This window comes from Cricetulus griseus, chromosome 2 (assembly GCF_003668045.3).
Source record: "Cricetulus griseus strain 17A/GY chromosome 2, alternate assembly CriGri-PICRH-1.0, whole genome shotgun sequence".
NCBI classification, from domain to species: domain Eukaryota; kingdom Metazoa; phylum Chordata; class Mammalia; order Rodentia; family Cricetidae; genus Cricetulus; species Cricetulus griseus.
In genome coordinates this window covers 408,210,569-408,232,684 of record NC_048595.1, presented here as the reverse complement: position 1 = coordinate 408,232,684, position 22,116 = coordinate 408,210,569, and the positions used below count along the sequence as shown (strand labels likewise).

Sequence of the window (22,116 nt, the reverse complement as noted above, 5' to 3'; positions counted from 1 at the left end):
AGTTTTTGGTCTGAAGTTTTGATTTTCAGATTTAAGATGTTCAACCAGTAAAGCCTAAGCATATACAACCCACAAAACTTTGAAATATAAAACGCATCTGTTTCTAAGTGTTCCAGGTGGGAGGTGCTCAACTCACCAGCTCTACCTGAATATAAAATATGTCTGTTCCTAAGTGTTCCAGATGGAAGATGCTCAGCTCACCAACTCTACCTGAATGCCTTTCCCTAGGGTTTTTTGGTTTATTTGTTGTTGCTGTTCAGTGATTTTAATATTTATTGAACAAAAAAAAATGGTTATTCTAAAAATACTTTCAAATATCAGATCATAACTTTCAAATATAAAACCTAAAATATTCAAATTATGATAAACTACCCGCGTTTCCACCAAACAATTATTGTTAATATTTGAAAGAAAAATTTCACTTTCATTAGCAATTATTGTTTTTCTGTTTTGCAAACAAGCATGTTTTCTTCCAGAAGGTGGCGCTCAAAGAACACAGTTTATGAATGCTAGTCCACCCTGCATGACTTGCACATTCAAAAATTACGATCTGAGTTGGTGTGGGGGGGGGCAAGAGGGAGAGATAGTATTTAATGTCTATTTGAAGCACAAAAACTTCTGAGAATTATAATAAAACACCTTTGAAAATCAGAGATTGCTTAATCTCTTATTCCATGCTTTTGCTTTATTGATATAATGGCTATTAATGATAGTTATTTCTTTACTAAATTGTTGTGTTTCTAAGTTACATCATCATAGTTCAAAGCAAAGCCATGATCTAATTACTAACAAAAGCCCTGAGTATGACATAGCTGCAGTCCTGGCACATGGGAGGCAGAAGTAAGAGGCCTGGGAGGAGTTCATGGATGCCTGCATAGCAAGTTTGAAGTCAGAAACAAAGTAGAAGAAAACCTGAAAGCACATTAACAAAAACCATGCATTTTGAAATTCTTGAAAAAGAATAAAGGTTGTTTTGTTTGTTTGTTTGTTTGTTTGCTGTTGCTAGGAATTGAACTCAGGGCCCTGTGCGTGCTAGATCAGTGACTTAGCTTTGAGGCCCCATCTCCAGTCCTGGAATAAAATTCATATAGGAAACAATTTACAGCTGATATTTTTGGTTTACCTTTCAGTCATGGTTAAGTACAATTCAAAAAATAAGTAGTTAATTTTAAAATTCAGTGTTTACTCTTAAATGTCATCCTCTCATTTTAATTTCACCCAACCTTGGGAGAATGGCCTATTATATTGAAAATGCCTGCGTGTTCTCATGAGCTTCGTAGCTTAGTTGGATTGGGATTTCCATTATGTTTTATCACCTCCACTCCTTAAACATTTTAAGTTTATTTTGGAAAGAAGTCTATTTTAGCTACTGGTGAACACCAAGTTTAGATTGTCAGACTGAGAATAGACTTGGATCATATGAGTCATGTGTTAAAGAAATAAAGAAGAAGCTGGGACTCACAGCTCACGACAGCACTTTTGGTAGGACCACAGAGTCCTGAAATCCATCCTTGTTTGCATAAAAGATGGATGCTGTGACCCATCCTGTAGCCCAGCAGGGGAGGGAGGCATCGATAGGTGAAAACCTGGGGCTTGTGGGTAGCCTTGCCAAATCAGGAGGGGCAGCTCCCGGTGATAAAACTGGAGGTTGGCCTCTGTGTTCCTCACACAGACACACTTATGTATAGACATGCACACGTGCACACGTGCACAGAAAAGAAGGGAAACGAGTTTTACTTAAAACTCAAAATCATATTTTTATACATGAGTCTTACAATCCCAGTGGCTAGTGCACAACTCCCTTGAGAAGTCAGTAGACTGTTCAAAACAAAACAAAACAAAACAAAACAAAAAATCCCATCAGAATTGAACTCAGGACCTCTGGAAGAACAGCCATGCTCTTAACCTCCGAGCCATCTTTCCAACCCACAAAGGCCAGAGTTTTTAAGATCAGCTTTTGATTATAATTCTTGAGACCAGCAGTCAGACAGCTCCTTTTGAAATGCTTGATTCACTTTGAGTCACTTTGAAGCAAACCACCTGCAGTGACACTTGCAAGTGCTTGGAAGTTCAGGATCCTCAACCTTAGAGGCAGACCAGTCTTGTCTCCAGAAAGTTCAGGAGAGCACACCTTGCCTAAGACCCCCTGCAAGCAGAGGGACAATGCAGACAGATACCGGGTGGCTGTTTCCACAATCTTCCCAGGAAACTTCCCCACACTCAAAAAAAAAAAAAAAGTCTATTATAATATCATTAAAATCTATTACAGTCTAAAGTATAATGTAACTAGAAATAAAATTAATAACCAGTATTTTGCATTGCATGCTGCACCGGGTAGTTTTTTTCTTAACTTGACTGGGAAGAAGGAGCCTCTATTGAGGAACTGCCTCCATCAGACTGGCATGTGGATGTGATTGTGGGATATTTTCTCTAGTAATGATAGATGTTGGAGGGTCCAGCCTTGTAGGGAGATATTCTAAGTGATCACTTAACACAGCCCACTGTGGGCGGAGCCACCCTTACTCACCTGGTCCTGAGCTCTATAAGAAAGCAGGTTGAGCCAGCCACTAGGAACAAGCCAGTAAGCAACACTCCAATATGGTCTCAGTGTCAGCTCCTGCATCCAGGTTTCATTTTGAGTTCCTTCCTTGTTTTCCATCACCGATGGACTGCGACCTGAAAGTACAGCACTTGGGAGGCAGAGGCAGGCGGATTTCTGTGAGTTCGAGACCAACCTGGTCTACAAGAGCTAGTTCCAGGACAGCCTCCAAAGCCACAGGGAAACCCTGTCTCGAAAAACCAAAAAAAAAAAAAAAAAAAAAAGAAAAAAAAGAAAAAAAAAAAGAAAGAAAGTATAAGATGAACTGCATCCTTCCCCCCCACCCCCCAGTTGCTTTTGGTCATAGTGTTCATCACAACAGAAATCAAACTGAGACAAGTGCTGTTTACCTTGTATTTTTAGAATAAGCATGTCCTGTCAGTTGTGACTATCGAGAGAATGCTGGAGAGGCTGAAAAAGTCCAATGAACTCTTGGAGCTCATTCTTAAAGGGCTGAATGAGTACTTGGAAAAGAAGCGCCTCTTCTTCCCCAGGTTCTTTTTCTTGTCCAATGATGAGCTCCTTGAGATACTGTCTGAGACTAAAGATCCTACCAGGTAAGTATTGTCAATGCCAGGATGCTTGGCTACATTCTTCTGTTCAAATTTAATAGTTTTGAATAAGGTAGAACATAAATAATATGGCAATTATGGCTATATAAACTTTCTACAAGAATATTCTAAACATTATTAGCAAGTATAGGTTGCTATCAGTTATTGACAATACATATAATCTCTCTGAATATGTATTCCTGAATGTGATGAACCTTGGAGTGGAATTCTTATTTCATCACATATTTTCTTAAAGTTTTCAGGACATATCACTTATCCACATGACATTAATCTTTTCATCCATATTCAAATTATATCAATAAAAGCCAGGCACCATGGTGCTTTATGTCTTGCTATGGTCTCAGGAATGGACCATTCTCAAATATAACATGAATAGGAATAAAGTTAATAACTAGCATTTTAAGAGGGTGCTGTTTGTTTTATTTTTCTAATCAGCACATTCTAACAGTTGTAGAGGAGTGAAAGTCAGTTTAGTGTTCTTTCTCCCTCTGCTGTGCTCTGCCAGCCTCCTTGCAATTCTCCCATAAATGGGGCAGCCTCTTCCCTTATGTACCATTTTCTCTGCTTAGAATATTCCTTCAATGTCCATATGACTTCTTCGTCTGTCTCCTGGGGGTCTTTATGGACAACTACACCACCATTTACCACTCAGGGAGGCCTCTCCTACCTACTCTTTTTAAAATGACATACCTCTGACACCTAGCATTTTCTGACTTCTCTTCCCAGAGGTATGTCTCTGACTCCTTTTCCCTTTGCATATTTGTTATCATAGGCATGGTCTATAACAGACTTACTGTTTCTTTTCCGGAAGCAGGACACAAGCTCCACAATGGCAAAGGGGTTACATTAGGTTTTGGGGTGTATTTTTTTTATTATTTTTGTTTTTGTTTCTAACAGAACATTTCTCAATTCTTAGGAAATAATCTAATTTAAAGCAGGTAGTGAATAAATGTTCTTATAAAACAATTTTGTTTATTGTATCTCTTGTGCCTACACAGAAAGAGTCACAGGGTCTAGCCAATAAGGTAAATTTAGGCTTGTATTTCCACCTAAATTTTATTCACTGCTTCTTTTTGCTCATTTAAAGATGAATGCAGCTGAAAATGAGCCAAAGTGAGGTGTCAGTCATAATCTGTGTCATAGTGGCTAGAAAGATGGGGACATGCCAGACCTGCTGAGCCACTAGTCCATGAGTTTCCAAATCATGGAAGATCCTAACGGAGATGGCTATGAGCACTGGAAGGCTGGCTTACAGTGCTCAAAGACCTTTTAGAGTGCTGTAGCAAAAACTGATTTGTTCATTGTGCTACTCTTAGCATTTTCCAACTCATTCCATTAAAAGCAAACATGTACCTACTACCTTGTATACATTTATAAATTTTAAATGAAGATTAGTGTACAAAGAAGCCTGAGATGTTAGATTTCTATATTACTTAGATCAACTGTTTATTTTTTTTTCCCAACAGAGTACAGCCTCACCTGAAGAAATGCTTTGAAGGAATTGCAAAGGTGGAATTTACAGAAACTCTAGAAATTACACACATGAAGAGTAGTGAAGGAGAAGTTGTGGAACTCGTAGAGATCATTTCAACAGCCAAAGCTAGGGGTCAAGTGGAGAAGTGGCTGGTTGAGTTAGAGAGAGTTATGATTAAGTCCATTCACAAGGTAACTCGTTATATTTTAGAAACAATGATGGACTACTTATGTTGCTACCAGCATGTCACTGATAAGTGGACTTTAGGTAGGAACTAAGGCATCAGTTACTATTCAAAGTCTAATTAGTAATTTATTGGTTACTTGTTTCTATGACAAAATATTTGACAAAAGCAGTTTCAAGAAGGGTTTTTGTCTACTTTGGTTTGAGCTCACAGTGTGTCTGTCACAACATGGAAGAATGCTGACACTTAGTTCACTTACTCATTCCCTTGAACTATTAGAGAAACTAGTTCAAATCAAGGTGTTTGATGTCACTATGTATTATAATGTTATAATCCTAAATAAATCTTTTGCCAAATGTATATCACATCATTTAGACATGGACCCACCCCATTTCATCCTTTTCCTGAGTTACAGTACAGTGAATGTCCCTTTGCATATGGCTGGTTTCATTGATTGAGTCGTTTATTTTCTTGTGGTAACTAATATGTATGACCCCTGACCCAGGCCTAAGAGGATGAGTTTTACTTGGTCAGTATTGGTAAATATTGACAAACAGCATGATTGCTTATATTGCTATTAGCAATGTAGATGAATTCTACAGTGACCACTGATTAGCAGCATTAGGTTACATGGCTTGTTAGGTAACTTGATATGCAGACACAGACTGGTACTGTAGGTATATCTGTTACTATTCAGCTCCCCTTTTAATTCCTATTGGCAAAATGCTTAGAGGAAATAGTATGTTGTCACTTCAGTACTAAAACATGGCAACAAGAAATTGTGCAGAAAAAGGGCATCTTCCCAAAATGTTCATGTGTAAATTTTTATTAGTAAAATATATAAGCAAATGTGGTATAAATACTATAAATAGGAGATATGCATATTATTTATATTTTCATACTTGAAAAGGGTGTCTTATATATTATATTATATATTATATATAAGATGTATGCTCCACTGGGTGGTGGTGGCACACACCTTTAATTCCAGCACTTGGGAGGCAGAGGCAGGCAGATCTCTGTGAGTTTGAGACCAGCCTGGTCTACAAGAGCTAGTTCCAGGACAGCCTTGAAAGTCACAGAGAAACCCTATCTCGAAAAACCAGTGGGAAAAAATATGTATGCTCCTTATTAAACTATGCAGAATCTATTTGTATGATTTAAATGTTAGTTCCTTTCTCTTGGTGCCCATTGTCTTTTTAGAATTCATGTACTCCAATTTAACTTTCTCTGCTGTGCTTTTTTACCCTTTATTCCTTTCGTTGTTTTGTTTTTAATAATTTAACAAATTTTGAGATTATAATATAATTTTCCTTTTTCTCTTTTCTCCCTTTAAGCACTCCCATTTACACGCTGCTCCCATATCCACCTTGCTCTCTTCCAAATTATGTTGTTTTTAACTAAATCTCAGTTGTTCAATTTTACCAATAAAGACTTGGGAGTCAAATGCTGGGATGAAAGGCTGTTATCTCAGAGAGGCAGAGAAAGCACCTAGCTGACCTTCTTCCTCCACCAATGTCCCAGAAAGAGAACTTTCTCTTATGCTGTCTCAAACAAAACTCTTCTAACTCAATGTCCCTCCCTCCTACTTCCTGTGTCTCTCTCTCCATCCTCCTTACTCCCACTCTCTATGGTTTTTTTCCCTGTCAGCTGGTTGCTTGCTCTACCTCTTAACACATGGTTGACTTAATTTAACTTATTAATTTACAGTATTCAAGCGGAAAGCTCTTGAGTTAAAGCTGTGTGCTAGGGCTGAGCCACAATACAACTAGAAACAGGTTTTTCCAGTAAATAACACAATCTCAGGGTTCACAGTGTGATCAAATATCCTGCAACAACATTCAATACCTTTTCTTCTTTAATTTTTTCTAATGTTTAATTTTCTTTAATTGTGGTTGTGTGTATGTGTGCGTAAATACACAAATATAATCTGTTTAGCATATATGATGCTATGTGTGTGTTTTCAGGGCTGATCATTTGGCATTGGAAAACCAATTAATATGCTCTTCTCTCAGCATTAAGTTGTTGCCTGTTGCTCTTTATGTAGGTTGAGGCTGTGGGCTTTTCTCCCTCCCACATTAGCATGTCTATTGGTGATATTCTTGTTCGGGTTATTTTTAGGGAGCCATGTTGGTGAGACTTCATGTCTAGGAGACACAGTCTCATAGCAAACTTACTGTTCTACTGGCCCTTACATTCTTTCTGCCACCTCTTCCACAGTTACCTCTGAGCCTTAAGTGCCGAAGTTGTGTGGTAGATATATTAGTTGGGACTTGGCTCCACAACTCTGAATTTTGACCACTTACGGGTTTTTAATCTCCATTTGTTGACAGAGAAGTTTCCTTGCTGAGGGGTGAGAACTACACTTAATACTTATCTGTAGGTATAAGGATCAATATTTAGAATATAGTTGGAGACTGTGCTGGTTTAGTAAAATGGCAGTTGCAGATTCTCTCTCTAGCCCCAGGAAGCTGCCTAGGTTTTCAGTACCAAGGATGCTTTCTTTTGTGTTGAGACGGCCTTAAGTCGAATTAGAGAGCTGTTGGTTACTATCAATGTATGCATGCCACTATTGCACCCTTAGGCATATCTTGCCATGCTGGTCATTGATATGGTTTATAGGCCTCATAGCTGGGTAGGACTGTTGGTTGCTTCCCCCACTTTGGAAGCTTGCATGGCAACATCTGGTATCAAGAGGGGTAGTTCTTGAGGAGGAGGGGGCTTTCAGGTTAGATTAAGCTTAGGTCCTATGTCTGAAATGCCTGGTGTCTTCATTGTTTCTTCCATTCTTTAGCTGTTTGCTTTCATCTGTACTGCCTGTGGTTTAGTCTGAGGCTAGCATGGTCTATAGAGGGAGTTCCAGGACAGCGAAGGCTATACAAAGATACACTGCCTCAAAAAAAAAAAAAAAAAAAAAAAAAAAAAAAAGTTGTTACCATTGAGAGTTACCCCCTTGGCATTGTCATTGTTCTATAAATACAGCTAAACCAGTTGTCTAGAAAGTTTTAAGTTGTTATATATTTCTCTAGAAACTCTAGTTTTGATAGTCCCTTCTGAACTTTAAACTTCGAAGTCAATATCACTTCCCAGGGGATGTTGCTATTTTTGGTTGGTGTATATGACAGCAGAGTTGTTTCCATTGATATCTTGTAGAAAAAGTAGATGTATCAGCTCACTGAAAATGTGCAACAAAGAACCTAAGCTAGACTTTGTAGCTTTATAGTCTTTGCCTTTCCATAAGAGAATTGTCCATCTATCCCAAAGGCCCATCACCATTGCCTTGTGCATCAGACCTATGTCCAGAGAAGGAATTAAGGTCTGAAACTCAAGAGGCAGGCAGTTAGAGGATTGTGTGGCCTGTCTGAGTGTGCACACACACATGAGATTGCATGGAGAACTTGATTTAATTGAGCAAAAATCATGTGTCACAACTTTGATGGCTCTCATTTCAAATTACTTGAATTTATACTTTGTACCAAAATTGTACGAATTTGTCCACCCCAAATGTATCTATGATATCTTTAGCTAAATCAAATAATAATTTGACAAGTGTGTTGTGTACAGAATGATAATGCTCGACAATAATAAATAATATGCCTGCCCATATGAATTACCTTGTATGTAAGTAGAAGTTCATTTACGCACTTGTTTTCTATAAGTCTATCAACTGGATAAGGACCTTGTAAAAAGATAAGTGGTGTCGAACGCCTTAATCCCAGCACTTGGGAGGCAGAGGCAGGCAGATCTCTGTGAGTTCGAGGCCTGGTCTACAGTGTGAGTGCCAGGATAGGCTCCAAAGCTACACAGAGAAACCCTGTCTCAAAAAAAAAAAAAAAAATTAAGTGGTGTGAGTCAATTTAGTTTAATAATTCAGCTCTTCAGTGGGTATCTGTTCTTAGAATGTTCATTTTACCTTTATTTTTAAAAATTAGGTGATTGGAGATGCAATTGCTGCCTATACAAAAAATGAACGAATTAATTGGGTAAGAGAGTGGCCTGGACAGACTGTTCTCTGCGTATCTCAAACCTTTTGGACAGTAGAAGTCCAAACCTCTATACCAAGGGGGCAACAGGTAAGCTTTTATTACCCACATTTTCCAGAATTTAGAAAATAGTTGTGATACAGAGAATATATTCACCCTAAAGTACAAAATGAGGATAGTTCATTTGAAAGCACACTTTTTGCTATAAGTCAAGTTATTTTAAAAATAAGATGCATAGAAAAAAATACATTGCTATTCAAGATTTGTATCTGGACCACTGGTTTATTCCCATCATGTGAGAGTCAAGGGCCTGATTCCTAGTCTTGTTGCTTGCACATTTTTATGCCTTCACAAATAGAATGGCCACAGGACCAAGAAGGTTACAAAGCTCAGAAATATCGAGAGGTAGAGAATAATAGAATTCTCTTTTGTGCCCTAAGTAAAACTACCTTGTACTGAAAAAGCATCAGTTCACTTAGTTTGACCATTTTTATTTTTAATGTACTGATTTTGAACATATGAATATTTTGAATTCTGCTTAATACCAAATAGTTAAATATATTTGAGCATATGGGCTTAGCATTATTATTTGGATGGCTGCGATTAATTTAAAAAACAAAATTATACCTTACACTCAGTATGATGCTCTCTCTCTCTTTTTTTCTTGAATGAAGGAATGTTTAGCATTTCCCCATTCATCACAGATACTGTGAATGTCTACATTATCCCAGACTTTGTTTTGGGAACAGACTCGGTGAGGAAATGAGTGGAGTAGAAAATTTCCTGTTTCCTCTATAAATTCACTTTGTTAGCTTTGTTTGTCTTCAAGCTTTGGGGAATGTCAGAGAAAGTTAAAGAAAGCCTCTTTGGCATATGTTAGTCTGTACGCTGTACTTGAAAATGTGAGACATGCTGCAAGCTAGAAATCACATTTGGTGTTAGACACTTTAAAGAGCCCTGTTCGTATTTTTCCAGCAATACTATAATAATGCATGTATCAGGTCAGTCAACATATCAGAGCACTTTCCGGATCTTGTCGATTTAAATGGGCACTTTTTTGTTTTATTTTTAAACCCATCAAGTGCAAGACCAGTCCATATTGCTTGACTACTTCTGGTTGTGAGGCCTGCCCTGGAGTGTGACCTGTATATACCAAGTGTCACAACATTGAAGAAAGCTGACTCTCCCTCTCCAAGCACCAATCAAATGCTAAAAGCTTCTCAGCTGGGTGGGGTGACTTTGTGCTCACCTCCTCTTATCCATGCTTGGAGTGTAAGTGGGGGGCATGGAGTGCTCCCATTTAGGGTTGAACACTAGAGTCTAGGGTGTCTTATTCTCTGCATGTTGACCAGTTGTGGTCTCTGTATTAATCGCCATCTACTGCAAGAAGAAACTTCCCTGATGAAGGCTGAGCAGTGTATTGATCTATGGGCATGGCAATAAATCATTAGGAGTCATTTTATTGCTATGTCCACTTAGCAGAATAATAGTAGTGGGCTTTCCCCTAGGGCTGTAACCTCCCTAGCCTCAGATTGTATCCTCATTAACAGTCTACTGTATGAGTTCCATTTCGTGGGACTTTAAGGCACAGCTGAAAGCCAAGTAAGTGTTGGAGTTTGAGAGGGTTGCTTGTCCTCTTTAGGCAAATTCCCAAGAAGGAAGGATGGAGGCATGCATGTGTAAGTCACTGCCACTCACTTTTCTGCAGGAAGGAGAAAGTGTGGGGATATAGGTCAAGGTCAAGGGTTTTCAGGTGGCAGAATGCCAAAGCATAAAGTTTCTGTGGCAGCAGTAAGCATATGGAGTCCCTGGATGTCACTACCATGTATGTACCTTTAATATTCTACACGTTGATAATTTTCTCCTAATGAATGAGTGGTTTATGTTTGAAACTGCTGAGTGACAGATGATTCTGCAAACACCTAGAGATTCCTGGAGCTTAAAACCACAACAGTTTCCTACATCCCTGCACCCTCAGCATCTCTGTGTCCATTTCCCTATTCAGTAAGTGCTGATGGTGAAATGAGACCATGGGAGATGTCAGAGGTTCTTTAAAAGAAGCTGAAGAAATGTCACTGCTGTAGAGCTTGGGATATTGAAAGTGTGAATGGGATTTTGAGTTAGTTTATTGGGGTCGAATAAAGAAGGATCTAGGCCTGACAAAAATAATCAATTCCACAGAACACAGTGGTAGTTACTGTTAGCATTGCTGGCTGACCGTAAGAATGTTGACAAGGAATAAATATAATTTTCTCCATTTTAGTTGACTAAATTTTCATTGATAATATAACATCATTCCAAAAGAGCTTAGTTTTTAGTATTTTGGAACCAAATTTCAGTTTTAACGTGATTGTTTTGTAACAGTAAAATACATTATTACAAAACAAATAAATTTCTATGGGCATGTAGTTAGTTATATACACCCAATATGTCTGAATGCTAAATTCTTACCTGTGATGTGATAGAATGTAAAAACTGTAAGGGGGCTGAGAGATGCTGAATCGCACTAATGAGAGGAACAACGATGAACTTTCTAGTATCCAAAACTGTCTTTACTGATTTAGCTACTAAATATAGTGAAGTTTACTAATTGTATTTAAGAACTTACACACTTACATGGTTAAACATGGGTGGAACAGAAGTTAATTTTTCATTATTTAGGAAGCAAATTGCTAGCAAGCTATTCATGTAAATAGTAGAAATGAAATGGTGTTTAAGCCCCAAGTGTTTGAATAAAGAGCTTTTGCAAAAGTAATAATTAAAATGATAAAAAATCTTCAAGGAAGATGTGTCTTGTCCCCAGCTTAGTTCTCTAAACTGCTCACATGCTTAGAAGCTAGCTTCTTGGTTTAATTGTTGCCTCTTAACAACAGACCTAAAATAAATTCCTTAGCATGCTAAATTTATTAAAAATTATGAGAGTGGAGAAATGGGCCGCCAGTCTGCTGGAACATATTGACAATTCCCTTAAACACAATATTTTTCAATGATTTCAATTTATTTTCATCATAAATCCTCTTCCAGTTTTGAATTTCCTCATCTACTGGAAGAGAGATTCCAAAGCAAGCCAGTTCCTTAGAATTTACCTTAGTGTAAGGAGAACCAAATCACTTGACATTATCTACTATTATTGTTTATTATCATCATTGTTGTTGTTATTATCATTATTACATCTTCTTATTGTTGCTTAAGAAAATACCACAAGTTAGATACTTCACACAGAAAAGAGGCTACTTCTATTATATCTGTAGGCTGCAAGTCCAAAGATATAGGCAGCCCTATCTGGTTTTGATTAGTCTGATGAGAGCTTTCTGGTTACATCACAGCATGGCGGATAGCATCATGGCTAGAGAGTGGACAAGAGAAAGAGAGATAGTATAAGAAAAACAGCAGGGACTGACAAGAGGCCAAGCTCCCCTTTAAATATCAGCCTGTGTCAGCCTTCTACCACTGTGACAAAATGCCTTAGACGATCAGCATAGAGGAAGGTAGACTTAGGTTGTCTCATAGAAAAAAAGAGAGAGGGAGAAGAAGAAAAAGAGGGAAGAGAGAAAGAAGAGGAAGAGGTATGTCCATTGTATCTTTTAAGGACACACCCCATCAATCTACTTCCTTCAATAATTCCCACCTCCTGAGGTTTCTACCACCTCCCAACAAAGTCATCACCAACAACCAAGCCCTCTGGGGAATATTTCGTATCCAAAGCAGAACACAATCCATGCTCATGGGAATAAATCCAATTCCACATGATTTACTTAGTCCTCCAGAGGGTGATGTTCACATATTGTTACCATTCACAAGGCTCTTTACAGCTTCCACCAGCTCAGCTCTGTCACAGTGGAGATCAAGCCTCCAGCACATGAAACATCAAGGGACACATGCAAATCATATTTCAACCATCACAGCACTGATATTTAAAACCTCATGTAGCAAGCTTATGGAACAATGCTTAGAGGACCCATGAGATCAAAGGGAGAAAGAGGTGGCCCGCGTATCCCATCACTTCCTAGTGTCACTTTCCCTGTCTGTCTCACCTCTCTACAAGTGTCTGTTGAGAGGATGACATTTTTCAGTAGCTTAGAGTGACAGACTCATAGTCAACCAAGTCTAGGGTGTGGGTGAAATTTTCTTTTCCTGACAGCCCACTCCCAAATAACCATTCAGAGAGTCTTATTATTAATTATAAATGCTCGACTGCTAGCTCAGGCTTATTCCTAACTACCTCTTATAACTTAATTTACCCATTTCTATTATTCTATGTGCTGCCCAGGGTTTAATGGATTTACCTCTGGCATGTTTTGCTTCCTCTCCATCTGGCTGGTAACTCTTCTGATTCCACCCTTCTTCTTCCCAGTGTCTTCAGTTTGGTTGACCCTCCTATACTTCCTGCCTGGCTACTGACCAGTTAGCTTTTTATTAAACCAATTCAATTGAAAACTCTTTACAGTGAACATAAGTATTATTCCACAGCATTTCCCCCTTTTTGTCTCATCAAAAGGGAAAGTTTTAATTTTAACATAGTAAAATTATGTACAACAAAACAGTTATTAAGTAAGAATTACAAAACTAGTCCATTTGTATTTGGCAAATTTAGAGAAAATACTCAATTATCTACCCTATTTTGGTGAGTCTAAGGTTTTTACCTAATTCATGTTCTATCATAACTAAGGAAAACTTTAAGTCTAATTATTTAATCGTTACCTCCAACAAAGACCCCAGGAAGATGTAATATTACCTAAAGACAGGGATATTTGGCTGCCTGGACAGTATCCAAAGTTGTTCTGTGATATTGGGCATCCAACTTTGGCCTACAGGCCTTGTATATCTGAAAGACATTTGTGTGAAGCAGAAAATTTTAAAGGACTGTCCTACCTTGCCCTGGCAAAGTTTGACAATTGCCATTTTTGCCTCCTGCTGGTCAAGTTCTGATGGTATATTGCTGGAAATTGAAGCAAGAGCAGTTTCTTTGCCCAGTGGCTATCGTTTACCACAAAGAAAGAAAACTCCATATGGAGTTTCTTCAATGCCCATCATCTTCTCTGAAGTAAATTGGTATTGTCAGGAACATACATGTCTCGGTGTCATGAAAAGCCTTAAATTATTAAACATTAAACATTTTTGTTTGTTTTTTTTATTTGGCCTCCCATGCGGAATCAACAAAGCCTACTGAGGCAGGACCAGGCCTCTCTCTCCTCTGCATTAAGGCTGAGCATGATATCTCACCATAGGGGATAAAGTCCATACATCAGGAATAGAACATGGTCCTACTGTCAGGGGCCCCTCTGGTAGTCCAAGATATCTCCCACATATATGGAGGGCCTAGTCAGTCTCATGGAGGCTCCACAGCTGTTGGTCTAGAGTTCAGGAGTTCCCACAAGCTTGGTTCAGCTGTCTCTGTAGATTTCCCCTTCATGATATTGATTTCCCTTGCTCATATATTCCCTCCTTCCTCTCTTCCACTGAATTCCCAATGCTTGGTCTGGTGCTTGGTTATAGATCTCTGCCTGTGGTTCCATAAATTACTGGATGAAGGCTCAATGATGACAGTTGGGGTATTCACCAATCTGATTACAGACGAAGGCCAGTTCAGGCATCCTCTCCACCATTGCTAAGAGTCTTAGCTGGGGTCACCTTTGTGGGTTCCTGGCAATTTTGCTAGCACCAGATTTTTCCCTAACCCTATAATGGTGCTCTCTATCAAGGTATCTCTTTCATTGCTCTCCCACACTGTCCGTCCCGCAACTCAACCATCCCATTACCTCATGTTCTCATCCCTGCTCCCTTCCCCTTTATTGCCTCCCAAACCTAGCTTATTCAAGGGGATCTTATCTAATTCTCCTTCCCAGGGTGATCCATGTGTCCCTCTTTGGGTCCTCTTTATTACCTAGCTTCTCTGAAGCTGTGGATTGTAGTTTGCTTATCCTTTGCTTTACATCTAGTATCTACTTAGAGTAAGTACATTCTATGTTTGTCTTTCTGAGTCTGGGTTACCTCACTCAGGATGTTTTTGTCTAGTTCAATCCATTTGCCTGCAAATTTCATGTCAGTATTTTTTTTTTTTTTTTGCAGTTGAGTAATAGGCTCCCTCCCACCCTTCCTCATGTCCCCTCTTGCTTTTCTCCCAGCCCACCCCTATCCACTCCTCCCCAAAAGTAAGATCTCCCATGGGGAGTCAACAAAGCCTGGCACATTAATTTGAGCCAGGAAGCCACTGCTTAAAGGAGCTGTACCTCTGCTTGCCACTAGCAAACAGAGCCTATCCAAGAAAAGGTAGTTACCAAGATTCTGTATTTGACTCCATTTTTGTGTGTTTAGAATCCTTTTTAAATCTTTGTCAGGTATTATGTTGAAATTCTAGTCCCATGTTGGAGTTTGTAGATGGAGTTTCTCTTATGTCTGGGCAGTCATTCCCAAATGGCCACACATATATTTATTATATTCTTTTTTATTTAGACAAAAATGGGGGAAAGCTGTGAAATAATCCTTCTGTACACTGTGCAAATGTGTTGTTTCCTTGTTTTAATAAAAAGCTGATTGATCAATAGTTGGGCAGGATTTTCAGGGCAGAGAGAATACTGGGAAGAAGAAGGATAGAGTCAGAGGAGTTGCCAGCAGAGAGGAAACAGGAAGTACAAGACGAAAGAGAGGTAATGCCATGAGACAGAAGGTAGATTAATAGAAATGGGTTCATTTAAGTTGAAAGGCTGGTTAGTAATAAATCTGAGCTATTGGCTGAGCACTTATAATTAATATTTAGTCTCCATATTGGTTAATTGGGAACTGGTGGGTGGAAAAAAAAAGTCTGCCTACACTAAGGAAGAGTAGTTTTTTGAGTCCCTGGGAAGTACTTTGGTTGTCTCTTCCCCTCCTTCATGCCCCATAAAGATGGAGCAATAAGATTGACAATGCCAACATAACCACAGAGAATAGAAGAGAGTAGAAAAAGAAGAGGCTGACATGAGCCACATTTGCCCACGGTGTCTTCCAGAATGGGTTTGTCTTATTAATTCTTTTGCTGTAGGCAAAATAGATTAGTTTGAAATTACATGGAAATTATGACAAAAATGGAGACGATATTCATATATATCTATATATGAGACCATCACATACATATGCATAAATACACTAGTTCAAAATAATTTGTTCACTCTGATTCTTATCACATTGGGAATAGTACCTTATTTTTTTTTTTCAGACTCTTGAGTTCTACTTGGATACCTGTAACAGTCAAATTGATGATATTGTTACCTTGGTCCGTGGCAAATTGTCTAAGCAGAACCGTGTTACTCTGGGAGCCCTTGTGGTATTGGATGTCCATGCCAGAGATGTCCTTGCAAGCCTTGTCCGAAAGAAAATCAGTGATGACAGTGACTTCGAATGGTTAAGTCAGCTTAGGTATTACTGGCATGTAAGTGGTTTCACACAGCAATTTCAGCTCATAGCTTTTTAATTTGTGTTTGCCTGATCAGAAGGGTAATCAGATCAGTAATACAGGAACTTTTCCTCATGACTTCCTGTATGTGTTTTTCCAGAATGAAAATTAAGGCAGCCAGTAACTATACATATTGATGATAGATATTATCACCAATATCTATATTTACATACCTATATTTGTATTCAAATGTATTACATGTCCATGTAAAGGCAACAAAATGAGCAGAAATTAGGTACTTTCCAATGCATTATTATGCTTGTTATTTACAAAATCGGTTAGTCAGCTTAACATTGTGTTTTTAGATTCCTGATGCATCTATGTGATGTACAGGTCAATCTTCTGGTCTGGTTTAGTCATTAAAGAAGCCAGAAACATGATCCACAAGGAAGGAGTTTTTCAGGCTGTCTGGGTGGATGGTGATGCTTATCATGGATGGGAAGGAAGGAGGGGCAGGGGGATTCAGCAGTTCTCAGGGTGCCATGTGTAAGTCTTAGAAGGTACGGGCAGGAGGAGACAGTTAGGAACTGGCACTGTCTAAGCCATTTCAGAGCCCCATTATCTGCTTCTGGGAGCATGGGTGATGGAGCCTGTGTTTCAGAAGGCAGATACTCCCTTATCAGAGCATAGACAAGAAACTCACCTCTGTATCACTGGGCTCCTCAGCTGCAAAATTGTGATAATGACCATACTCCATATTGAAGAATAATAAGTGATAATACAGGAGAGAAAGAGGATATGTTTTAAAATATTCTATGAAAAACACGGAAACCATTGACTTCTGTTATTTATTCAGAAAACTAGCTGTTGAATTCTTCTAATTGGTGAACCGGTGCCTGAAAGGTAGTTCTAAAAAACGTCTGCATTGTGGTTATTCCTATTAAAAGAGCTTGTGAATTCATATTGCTTGAAATGTTGCTTTCTAACCGACTCCATTTGATCTGATTGACCCTAGGAAAATCAGTTAGAAACAAAGATGATCAATGCTGGTTTGCGATATGGTTATGAATATCTGGGCAATTCCCCTAGACTGGTCATAACCCCGCTCACAGACCGCTGCTACAGGTAAGCCCCACCATCCAAAGATGGATGGGAAATAACTTGCATACCCACCCCCCAGACCAGTCACTGAGTTAAAGGTACTTCATTCTTTTTATCTTTCATTCTATAAATGTAGGCTCTGTTTTATTCCCCACCTCTTAAGACTCCTGTCAGTTTCATTTTCTCACTCCTCTTGGTTCTTACCTTCATTTCTGGGGACCAGTGTATTCTTAGGCATGGCTCTGGTTAGCACTTTCTATTCTCCCTTTCCTCCTTTCTGCCTCAAACTCCCTAACTTCTTTTTGGATCATTTGAAGTATATTACTTTTCCTTCCTCCGAACACTAAATTTTCTGGAGTCCTATTTCTATGTTCCATGGTTTCCAGACTGCTCATTTCCAGACTTTAGCTACCTATGTCCTAAAGAACCATGTCTGGATCTTTCTGCTGCAGTCGTCCGCAGTGTACACGTCTGCCTGGTGTGCCCCCTCTGCTGTCTCACAGGACTTAACATTTGCATTTTATTCCAGGCACAGATTAACCACTTTATGTGTTAAATAGCTTAGACTAACAGGCTGTACATCTCCGAAGATGGCGATAAACATACATTATATTTGATTCTATTCATCCCTCTGACATCTTTCCCTAGACTCAACCTCACACCATTTCATACCTACTCAACGTTGTGAACTCTTGATTATTTTTCTAATCTATTAAGCCAGTTAGTTCTGCCCATGTACTCTTGGGTATATTGACATCCCCTGGAATACATTTGACCTACCAGGGGTGACATCCTTAAAACAAAAAACACAGCTCTCCCTCTGTCAGTATCTATGAGTTACCAGTGGTTCCTCAGCTGGAGGTGGGACTTCATGAGATTTTTATCTGACTTGAGCTTACACAGGGCTTGTGCATGCTATCATAATCATTGTTAATTCATATGTGCAGCTTCCCTGTTGCATCCCCTGTCACACCTGGTTTCTTCCTCTGCCTTACTGCTCATCACAGTGGGTTGAAGCTTGCTTGCTATATTTTTATTATTTATTAGACCCTTATATGCTATTTTTTACTTGTCTCCAATACCAGCACAGTTTATGTCTTAAAAGAGGCATTATATAAAATATATTGAACTGCAGTTTTAAAGTGGACTCTGAGAGAATACTTACAATTGTGGATACTTTTGGAGGAACATAACTTCTTCCATGTTTGCTCATGAATGATGATGGCTTTCAGGTAGAGGATAGTGCTAGTAACTGTGTATCCTTATAGGTCTCTGAGGTTTATGGAACATGAAGTAAAGTAGGGTGATTTGTTCAGGGTGAAGTTCAAGACAACCGACATTTGTTTTGTGCTGGTGGCCAGGTGCACAGGCAGGCACACTTACTGCAAGAAGCTACACTACTGGCAAGAAGGGTGTCGCTAATGATGGAATGCCATATCCGACTGAAGCCTTCATAGACATTACAGCACAGGATTCTCTTTACAGTCAACATAGTTCCCACACACCCACCCTGTAACTGTGAGGGGAGTCCTACGTTTCGCTTACTCACCCAAGGTACAAAGTATATACTCGGGTAGCATAGAGCGAAGATGGAGAATATATGCCTTTTCCTTTTTTAGATCAAAATGAGCATGACTAGAAAATAATACAACATACCATTTCATTATCTAGTAATAACCTTGGCAGAACATGCCAAGGATAAATTAAAAACATGTTCTTGTTTTCAGCTTCATAAAATAAAAAAAGACACAGATTGAGTCATTCGAATGTTTTGCCGTCAGATGGGGAAGCTAAATTAGAAAACAACTGCAATAGAGTGTACTGAGTGAGGTACTAGAGGGAAACATTAGGGGCCAGAGGTGTGTGTTACCCGATGGGACCAGAGTTCGAGGGAGAATCCCTTGAGAAGCAGTGCACTAAAGAGGGTCTGAGTGGATATCACATATTATAAGGTAAGTGGGTTTGGTCTCATGGAAAGGAAAAGGCTCTCTGCATTGCTTCATGAGTGAGTTTAATTCACTTACATTTAATATGATTAGCAAACTATTTGGACTCATTAAAATAATCATGCTGTATGTTTTATATCCCCAGAGCCTTAATTTTTCTTTTAATTCACTTATCTTAATAGTGTTCATTAAATTAAATATTATTTTAATCATTCTCTTTATCTCTGTTATGATTTTTTTAAAGATTTTTCCCCTTGATTATTGATACAATATTACTAGAAGTTATTTAATTTTGTTTTTGTTACTTGGGATTTTGTTGTTCATGTCTTTCTTCCATTCTGGAAGGTTCTCAGCCATTATCATTTAAATTGTGACTATTTCACCATTTTCTCCCTTCTTTATTCTGTGACCTTTAACTTTTCTTATATTTGATTTTCTGATTCTTAGGATAATTCCTTCATATTTACCTCCTAACATAATTTTATTTCCTTATGTTTATTTTGATATTTCACCAATTATTGAGTTTTCAAAGTTTATTGGTTATATTTTTCTTGTAAAATTTCAAGTTGTGTCTTTTAAATTGGCCTCTCTGCCTCAGAGAGAGGAGAGATGTGTGTGTGTGTGTGTGTGTGTGTGTGTGTGTGTGAGAGAGAGAGAGAGAGAGAGAGAGAGAGAGAGAGAGAGAGAGAGAGAGAGGAGATTGTGACCACTAGGAACCAAAGAGGACAGGGAAGGTTGCTGTATCTGTAATGAAACTTTTAAACTTACAGGTCCCTGTTTATCTACTGCTGCTATTGTGTGTCTTACTCAACAATGACCCCCCCCCCCACTTTCCAGTTTTCTCTGTGAGCATGTTTAGATTAAGGGTTTCTTCCCTATTCTGCCTTTAATGATACCAGTTGTAGACATAGCCACAGTTTCAAAGTTACCTCTGAAGAAGGCTTTAGGGTTTTCTTGGGTTCAGGAAAAACAAAAAAACATCCTTTTTTCTTAGTTTTGGATCATGTGCAATGAGAAATGGAAATCTGACCTTTCCTCTCCTTGAGGAGCCATGTGGCTCGCTACCCAGACCACCATGAAGCTTGTAAGCTTCCTCATCCTTTCTCTGCTTGACCCTGTCTCTTCAGTGGGTACCAGAATCTGTGATTCTTGTTAAAGATAAAGCAGCATAAATCAAGCTTCCATAAAAGGTGCACTTCCCCTTCTTCCTCAATTCTGATCATCTCATGTCTGTGCTGCCAAAAGTACATTTGTGTTTATTGGTTAACACCCAAATAATACATGTCTCTGCAGATTTGCATGCAATCAAGTCTCTATCATTGAATGCCCTCATTGGTGACATCCTTTAATTCTTTCAGTGATGACTGTAGATTTTAAACTTATTTTCTTCCATGTGATATTCCCATACTCTTCTAATAGGGTTGGGTGTTCACAGATTCTCCACATTGACCAGAAGTCAGGACTGAATTCTAGAAGTACATGTGTTCTAAATTTGTCATGTATATAAATATGTATATGCATTTGCATTCTATCTGCTTGCCTGCATCCACCCATTCATCTATCTGGCTGTCCATCACCTAGCCACCCTCCCACCTACCCTCCCACCCACCCACCTATCCATCCACCTACCTACTTGTCTATCATCTATCTACTCTTAGAAGTAGTAACAAAATAATGTACTGTCAGATTTTCTGAGCTTAGCAGAAAGGAAGGAATTATTAAAGAGGAGCGGGCAATTATGATCCCATTTAACTTTCTTTTTTTCTCTGTGTCTGTGATTCTGTCCATTTCTTTTACCCTAGGACCTTATTTGGAGCCCTTCACTTGCACCTTGGAGGAGCACCTGAAGGCCCAGCTGGCACTGGAAAGACAGAAACAACCAAGGATTTAGCAAAAGCTGTAGCCAAACAATGTGTCGTTTTCAACTGCTCCGATGGGCTGGATTATTTGGCTTTAGGAAAATTCTTTAAGGTCTGAGCCGACTCCTCATTTCTTTACAGTATGGTAGCTGATCAGAAAGAGATGAAAAGGGGTTAGAAAGAGGCACAACTGAATGCGAGTGGAAGCTTAACTATGCCTTGTAAATGTAAAAATTGACAATGTCTCAACTAATCCCAAGGATGTGAGCCCTGCCTCCCTCAGTCCCTGCTGTGGTGGTTACTTCCTGGTTAGTCCTCACTGGGTCTTAGACTTACAAATGCTAGTTGGCTAACGTGGTACCCTGACTATAGAGCAGCCTCTGTGGCAACAGAGGTCAGGTTGCAGAGAGGGTTGTTACAACTCATTCTTTACAAAAGCAAACAAAGTTTTTGTTAAATGGGATCTTTACAGATAAACGTTTGAGAACCACACCCTGTGTAAGGCTGTGGTGTGGAATTCCAAAGATTTCTTTATCTTTTGTGTTGCACTATCAATAGTGTCAGGATTCACTAGTTGACTATTAGGGTGCATCTTGGATATTTTTCACTGGAAAAAAAATAAACTCTAAAAATTATCTTGTTATTTGTTTGTTTGGTTTTGTTTTTCGAGGCAGGGTTTTCTAGCTCTGTAGACCAGACTGGCTCCAAACTCACAGAGATCTGCCTGCTTCTTTCTGTCTCCGGAGTGCTGGGATTAAAGGGGTGCACCACCACTGCCTGACTGCTTTATTTTTTTTTTAGTAATGTGCATATGTGTTCATACATGTGCCTGTGTGTGTGAGGGGGCATGCACATGTATGAAGTGTGTGAGGAGGTCAAGAGGTTGATACTGGTACCCTTCTCAATTGTGCTCCACTTTGTTTTGAGACAGGGTTTCTCACTGGCTTAGAGCTTGCCAAATAGGCTAATCTGGCTAGCCAGCAATTCCCAGGGATCTGCCTGGTTCTGCCTCCTCTGCACTGAGGC

At 39.0% G+C, this 22,116-nt stretch overlaps 1 protein-coding gene across 1 annotated transcript in view; it reads left to right on the top strand.

Annotated features, from left to right (window-relative positions):
• Window positions 1-22,116, top strand: part of Dnah7 (dynein axonemal heavy chain 7) — a 215,011-nt gene that overhangs the window by 61,224 nt on the left and 131,671 nt on the right. Inside the window, exons 20-25 of the mRNA XM_035438832.1 lie at window positions 2,963-3,156; window positions 4,638-4,836; window positions 8,762-8,902; window positions 16,008-16,220; window positions 17,200-17,309; window positions 21,034-21,202. Of these exons, the coding sequence (XP_035294723.1) occupies window positions 2,963-3,156; window positions 4,638-4,836; window positions 8,762-8,902; window positions 16,008-16,220; window positions 17,200-17,309; window positions 21,034-21,202 (1,026 nt within the window). The remainder of the gene's footprint in view (window positions 1-2,962; window positions 3,157-4,637; window positions 4,837-8,761; window positions 8,903-16,007; window positions 16,221-17,199; window positions 17,310-21,033; window positions 21,203-22,116) is intronic.